The sequence below is a fragment of the Orycteropus afer genome, unplaced genomic scaffold (genome assembly GCF_000298275.1).
Source record: "Orycteropus afer afer isolate SDZICR_OR568_19922 unplaced genomic scaffold, OryAfe1.0 scaffold00075, whole genome shotgun sequence".
Taxonomy (NCBI): Eukaryota; Metazoa; Chordata; class Mammalia; order Tubulidentata; family Orycteropodidae; genus Orycteropus; species Orycteropus afer.
The window spans coordinates 7,098,788-7,106,534 of record NW_006921662.1 but is presented as its reverse complement, the minus strand read 5'-3'; the positions used below and the strand labels follow the sequence as shown (position 1 = coordinate 7,106,534).

The following is a 7,747-nucleotide window of genomic DNA, read 5'->3' as shown; positions in this document are numbered from 1 at the left end:
GTATTTCTCTGAGAAGGTTACTTTAAAAAAGAGAAGTTCTATCTGTATTTTTAAAGCTTGTTTATAGTCTGTGCAATCTTAATTTAAAAATTTTTTTTTGTAGGTTAGCAGCTATTTTTAGAAACTGATACGTAAGAAGTGTTTGGAAGTCAAATAACCATCCAAAGGCAATCTGGTTCTTCAGCAACATTGTTTTTTAAAACAACTGGCTGCCAAAATGTCTGTATGTACCACTCATAATCAAAATGACAGTGATATCCTTGATATTCGTTCTTCCCAAAAGAATTCATCATTGAATGTCCTCTCCCACAGTAGCCAGTTTAAGCTGCATTTGAAATCAAATATGTCAGAATGTGAAAATGATGATCCATTATTGAGATCTGCAAGTAAAATTAAAGACATAAATAGCACTTATGTTATTTCTGCCTATAAAAAAGCAGGAGATCTACCTCTAACCCCTAAACCTGTAGGTAGATTAACACTTCAGAGAAGAGTTACAAGGAACAAAGAATTATCTTTGCTTGGTGGTGAGTTGGGAGACACTACTGAAAAAACATCTGAAAAACGTCTTACGTTACAACGTCGTGATAAAGCAGATTCTGGGGAAAAATGGAAAACCATGCAGAAAATGGGAGGTGAAGCAGAAAATAATGGAGCTTCACAGGAAACTAGTAGCAATGTAAAGATTGTAAATACTGATAAGAATGCTTTTGTTGCATCTTCTGTAACTTTAGCTGAAGACTCAAAAAACATTGAAACAATGACTGATAAAAAATACAGAGAAACATTTTCTGTCCCTAATGATGGAAATGAGAATGTTACACTTAAGTACTTAAGTAATAGAACACCCATTGGTTCTGGGAGTCCTACTGAAGTTGTTAGATCAGGACACTTGACAACAAAACCTATGCAGAGCAAGTTGGATATCAAAGTATCTGGAACAGAAAAGCTGTGTCATAGAAGTATTGGGAAGGACATTGCGAAAAATTCAGTTAATAAATTGGGAACCTTAGAAAAAGGAAGAACTCCCACAAAATGTATAACAGAACACAAATTGACACCAAAGTATAGTGTGCCTCCACCTAAGAGCCCAGCTGTGTCAATACTGAAAAATAGGCTGCCCAGCCTTCAGGTTAAACAAAGGCCAAAAAGTTCTCTACTAGTACATAAAAATGAAAGGTCACAAGAAAACATACTTTCTCCTGAAGAAACCACAGCTCAGAACACCTATACAGAAACACATGCCTTAAAAGTAGAGAATAGTCAAGTGACGGTGGCAGTACGCATAAGGCCTTTCAGCAAGAGGTATGTACGCCTTTTAAAATCTAAGACAAAGCCAGTGATATGTAATATGTCTTGCCTCCGGAAAGTCATTGTATTCATGCATTTTCCAACTTGTTGGCAGTATTTTTATATAGAGAGAACTTTTAGTATGTTGATTATTTTCAATAATTGTCTGTAAAATTAAAAACTTAAAGTATTTTCTAAATACCTATTTTTCTAGATATATTGCTTTTCAAATGTCTGAATGAGTCACTTACGTCTAGCGCAATCTGCTTTCAAATCTGATAATTTTGACCCTTTATGGTCAAAATTAGAAGTTCCTTCCCACTGCAGTGGTCACTGTATCTTTTCCTTACTTGCTTAGATACACATCATCAAGTTTAAAACTACTGACCTTGTGAATTTTTAAATTTCTCAGAGATTGTTCCAGAATCCTTTCCAAAGTGGTGATCATCATCATCATCATCATCATCTGAGATTGATGATTAATGATAATAAGTGATAATAAATGTAGTTATTTATTAGGTTTGATTCTGATGGCAAAAATCTGTCTCCAAAAATTGATTGTGGGTAGGAGTGTGACCGCTTATGAGTAGGGCTACAATAGATGGACATGACATAATGTGAATGTGGTGTTCAATTATTTAGAATATGTTAAGAGCAAACGGTAAAGAGCTTCACAAGGTCAGTAGTTTTAAACTTGATGAAGTGGATCTAAGCAAGTTAGGAAAAGATACAGTGACCACTGCAGTGGGAAGGAAATTCTAATTTTGAGCATAAAGGGTCAATCAGTAGTTCAAGGCAACTTATAACAATGCTATGAGGGCTACTAGTGAAAATGTGGGGCTAATGATAAAGGGGAGAGAGCTCAGTGTGAGTTGATTTGATTCTCCAGAAAAGCCTCAAGAACCACAATAGAAAGAGCTGTTGTTGTTGTTGTTATGTGCCGTCAAGTCAGACCCAACTCAAAGCGACCCCTCCTTGGGTTTCCGAGGTGGTATCACTACGGAAGTAAATTGCCCAACCTTCCTTCCGAGGTTAGCCTTCTGGTTAGCAGTCAAGTGCCTTAGGCACTATGCCACCAGAGCTCCTGCAATAAGAAGAGAGGCAATAGAAACAACAGTACCTGTAGGGACAAAATACAAGATGGGTGACTACAGTGAAGGGCCAGAAACCTGATCGCAAACTCATCAGACAAGCCCTGGCAGCAGGGCTGGGATGGAAGGGCACTTGTCAAATTGATTAGGCAGGTAGTATCTGGGATGAATTCTGATCTAAAATGAGTCAGGAGGAAAAGGGATATTTGGTGCCAGAGACTCATAGTGTTTTCTGCAGATCTAGCATAAGTGAAAGATTTCAGCCAAAATCTGAGGTAAAATAAGGATGGACATGAAGATCCATGACTGTAAGGGAGAAAATCCATAGAGGAGGGAATAACTTTAGAGTAACAGTGACAACAGCTAGTAGCCAGGAGGGACTTAGGATTCAAATTTATGTTAAATGGAGTTTGTTGAAATTACATTTATAATTTATGCCACTTGTAGATAGATTTATGCCCCAAAACTAAAAAATATATATATTAAAGATAGATTTTCAGATTTATGTAAGAGTGTAGGTAGATTGTAGTAGATGGGATAGGAAAAAGGATATCTCAAGAGAAAAAGAAAAAGGAAAAGTATTGTGAAAGTGGGTAGATTTCCTGTAAAAGAAATCTGGAACCCTATTTTCTCTTTGAGTGGTGGCATTGGAACTACTAGAGATATATTTTGGGAACCCACTATAATTATGTTTTTTGGTCTACATTTCAACATAAAATTATAGAATAATCTTGCCTTTGAGAAATGTTGTATTAACTAGTATTGAGGTTCTTATTATATCCTTTGGCAATAACACCCAAAATAATTACAGTAATGTTATTTTTTTCTTTGTGTTTCTTTTTAAAGAGAAAAGATGGAAAAAGCATCCCAGGTTGTCTTCATGAATGGAGAGGAAATAACCGTGCAACATCCTGACATGAAACAAGTTTATAGTTTTATTTATGATGTTTCATTCTGGTCTTTTGATGAACGTCATCCTAATTATGCTGGCCAAACAACTGTTTATAAGACACTAGCAGTACCACTCCTAGAAAGAGCCTTTGAGGGCTACAATACCTGTCTCTTTGCTTATGGTCAGACTGGCTCTGGAAAATCATATACGTAAGTTTTATTGCAAATATAATTATCCTGAAGTTATTAAATCTTCTGTTAGGAAAAGCACCATGATGTGCTAGAAAGTTTTGAAACCACATAAATCTGGGTTCAAATATTAGCTATTTTGCCTATTAGCTCTGCAAACTTGGGCAAGTTACGTAACCTTTGGCATTCAGATTATACGGTAGATATAGTTTGCTTTGTAAGTATCATTGGCCCCATTTCGTAAGTTAAATCTTTTGTATAAACAGGAGCCCAGAGAGGTTGCTACCTGTGAAAATTAAAACTAAGGCACCTAGTAAATGGTAGTTAAGGAGCTCTGGTAGCATAGTGCCTAAGGCACTTGACTGCTAACCAGAAGGCTGGCGGTTCAAACCCACCAGCCACTCCTCGGAAGGAAGACTGGGCAATCTACTTCCGTAGTGATACTGCCTTGGCAACCCAAGGAGGGGTTGCTATGAGTCAGGGCTGACTCGATGGCACATAACAACAACATGATAATATATGAGATAATATGAGAAGGCATTGGTGGTTCAATGGTAGAATTCTCGCCTCCCATGTGGGAGACCCGGGTTCAATTCCTGGCCAATGCATCACATTTGGTATTTCGGAGCTCTGGTGGCATAGTGCCTAAAGCATTTGACTACTAACCAGAAGGCTGATGGTTCAGACCCACTAGCCACTCCTCAGAAGGAAGATTGGGCAATCTACTTCCATAGTGATACCGCCTTGAAAACCCAAGGAAGGGTCTGTATGAGTCTGATCCAACTCAATGGCAGTGAGTTTGGTTTGGTTTAGTTATTATGATAATATCTGTCCTAGAATGAAATTCTTTTAATGATAGCAAATATTTATTGAATTCTTCCTATATACTAGTCACTGTGCTATCAGCTTTACTAGTAATATCACAGCAGACTCTAAATTAGATACTTCTATAATTTCGATTTTACAGAAGAGGAAATTGAGGCTTAATGAGGTTAAGTATCTTGTCCAAGGTCACAGAATTGATCAGTAGTAAAATGAAGATTTGAATTGAGGCAGATTTGGCTCCAGAGCCCAGATTCTTAGCTATTAACGATGAGATTTAATTAGCTTGCTTTCCTACTCATTGCCCCAAAAGAGATTTTGGGAAAAAAACAAAACAAAACATGCAACTAACTAGTTTTATTTTATCCTTGTTCATAATATATTTTCCAGAATGATGGGATTTAATGAAGAACCAGGAATAATTCCAAGATTCTGTGAAGATCTTTTTGCTCAAGTAGACAAAAAACAAACCCACGAGGTATGTCCTCAGAGTACATGTGAGCTTGCATATTAGACTAGAAAGTAATCAAGTCAAGTTAAAATCAGGGTTATGACCACTAAGGAAATACTTAATGGGAGATGCAGTTCTTAGTGTCTAGGTCACTCTCCTTTGCAACAGTGATATGGAAAAGAAGGGTGGGGATTCTAAATTTAGAATAATTTCTTGCTAGTGTACAGTGATAGGAGGTCATCTCTTCTTTTTCTTTCTTTCTTTTTTTAAAATCTTTCTTTGCTTTATTCCTTTTATGTATGTGTAGTGGCTCATAATAATGGTAGCTGTGTGCTACTACTATATTCCCCTCTGTAGTCAAGCAGGTGCATAGCCTTAACTAAGGACAACAGACATAAACTTTTGGACATATGAAACAGAAAGAGAATAATGAAATTGGAATTTGAATCCTGCTCTGGCTTCAAAGGCCTTGTTCTTTCTACTACACCACACCTGAAAGGCCTGTGCTTGGTCCTCTTTTCACTTATTCATTCATACATTAGCACATATTTATTGAGCATTTAGTGTTTGCCAAACAATCTATCAGACCTGTTTCTTCCCAAATTTGCTTCATCTTAAGAATTACTAAGATATGGCGGGACAGCTGCTTGTATGTGTGTGTACTTATTAACAATCTCTTCTGGAACCTCAACAACAAAAAGACAGTCTAATTAAAAAATGGGCAAAGGACGTGAACAGACACTTTACCAAAGATGACATTTACATGAAGAGTTGTGCATGATCATTAGCCATTGTTGTTGTTATGTGCCATCAAGTCGAACCCGACTCATAGTGACCCCTCCTTGGGTTTCCGAGGAAAGATTAAAATCAAAACTACAATGAGATACCATCCCACCCTATCAATAATGGCACTGATCAAAAAAACTGGAAACAACAAATGCTGGTGAGGTTGTAAGGAGATTGGAACTCTTATACACTGTTGATGGGACTATACAGTGATATAACTATTAAGAAAAATGGTATGGTGCTTCCTTAAAAAGCTAGAAATAGAAATACTATATAATCCAGAAATTCTACTCTTAGGTATATAGCCTAGAGAAATAAGAATGGTGACAGGATAAATATATACACACCTATGTTCATTCACAATAGGAAAAATATGGGAAACAACCTCAGTGTCCATCAACAGATGAATGCACAAACAAATTGTACATGCATACAATGGAATGCTACACAGTGATAAACAATAATGATGATCTATGAAAGATCTCACAACATGGATTAATCTGGAGGACAGCATACTGAATAAATAAGTCAATCACAAAGGGACTAATATTGTATGATACCATTATTATACAAAGTCAGTAATAGGTTTATGTGTTGTGTTGTTGTTGTTGTTGTTGTTTGCCGTCGAGTCAGACCTGACTCATAGCGGCCCCTCCTTGGGTTTCCGAGGCAGTATCATTACGGAAGTAGATTGCCCCATCTTCCTTTCGAGGAGTGGCTGGTGGATTTGAACCGCCAGCCTTCTGGTTAACAGTCAAGTGCTGTAGCCAACAGGTTTATATACAGAAACATTTTTTGATGGTTACCAAGGAAGGGAAAGGGGAGTGCTAATCACTAAAAATTCTGGTGAAGGGAAAGGCAATACACAATATGAGTGAAGTCAGCACAATGTGACCAAGGCAAAGGAAGACACAGGTATGCAAGAAAAAAGGACACATACAGTAAATAATATAACATTTAAGATCCTATAATGACAGTAATAAAGTATACTATTGATTTGTTGTACTGGGGTGGCTTGCATGTTGGTATGATGCTGGAAATTATGCCACTGGAGTTTCAGATACCAGCAGAGTCTCTCATTGTGGAGAGGTTTCAGCAGAGCTTCCCTACATAGACAGGCTAGGAAGAAGGACCCCATGATCTGTTTCTAAAAAGAATTGGACAGTGAAAAACTTATGAATAGCAGCAGAACTTTGTCTGAAACAGTGCTGGAAGATAAGCCCATTAGGTAGGAAGGTCCTCAAACACGAGTGGAAAAAGAGCTGCCTATTCAAAGTAGAGTCAACTATAATGATGTAGATGGAGTAAAGCTTTTGACACCTTTATTTGCTGATATGGCATGACTCAAGATGAGAAGAAACAACTACAAACATCTATTAATAATTACAACATTAAATGTATGCAGTATGAATATAGGAAAATTAGAAGTCATCAAATATGAAATGGAACACATAAAGATTGATATCCTAGGCATTAGTGAGCTGAAGTGGATTAGTATTGGCCATTTTTGAATCAGACAGTCATTGATCTACTAGGATGGGAATGACAAATTGAAGAGGAATGGTGTCATATTCATTGTCACAATTTTAAGCTCTATCCTGAAGTACAGCTGCAGGGATCCAGGTAAGGGTGGTTGGAGGGGTCCAACAGCTAAGGGAGACAAACTTGTCTGTCGGTTTGTCCTACTGTGGTGACGTGTTGCTGTGAGTCTTGAGGCTGTGCTACTGGTGTTTCAAACCCAGTGGGGTGTACATGGTGCACAGGTATCAGCCTGGCTTGCAGACTGAGACAAACTAGGAAGAAGGAGGAGGCCATCCACTTCTCAAAGAATTGGCCAGGGAAAACATTATGAATAGCAGAGAAACACTGCCTGATACATTACTGTGCAACTTTATGAATAGTCCGGAAACATTGTCCAATATAGAGGAGGAAGATGAGTCACTTAGCTTAGAAAGTTCTCCAAGTAGGACCGGGAAAAAGCTGCATTATCAGAGTAAAATCAGCTTTACTCATATGGATAAGGTAAAGCTTTTGAGACCTCCATTTGAAGACGTGGCACCACTCAAATTGAGAAACAGCAGCAAACATGCATTAATAATCAGAACATGGAATGTATAAAATATGAATCAAGGAAAATTGGAAGTTGTCAAAAAGGAAATGGAGCACATAAAGATTGATATCCTAGGCATTAGTGAGCTGAAATGGACTGGTTTTGGCCATTTTGAAT

General features: G+C 37.5%; 1 protein-coding gene and 1 non-coding gene across 2 annotated transcripts in view; both read left to right on the top strand.

Moving 5' to 3' along the window:
• The first annotated feature begins 217 nt into the window (after nt 1-217).
• Nucleotides 218-7,747, top strand: part of KIF14 (kinesin family member 14) — a 107,155-nt gene continuing 99,625 nt past the window's right edge. The window contains exons 1-3 of the mRNA XM_007941098.2: nt 218-1,305; nt 3,228-3,482; nt 4,674-4,761. Coding sequence (XP_007939289.1) covers nt 218-1,305; nt 3,228-3,482; nt 4,674-4,761 — 1,431 coding nt within the window. The remainder of the gene's footprint in view (nt 1,306-3,227; nt 3,483-4,673; nt 4,762-7,747) is intronic.
• On the top strand, nt 3,999-4,069 carry TRNAG-CCC. Its single transcript has one exon. It is a non-coding gene; the product is annotated as a tRNA-Gly (tRNA).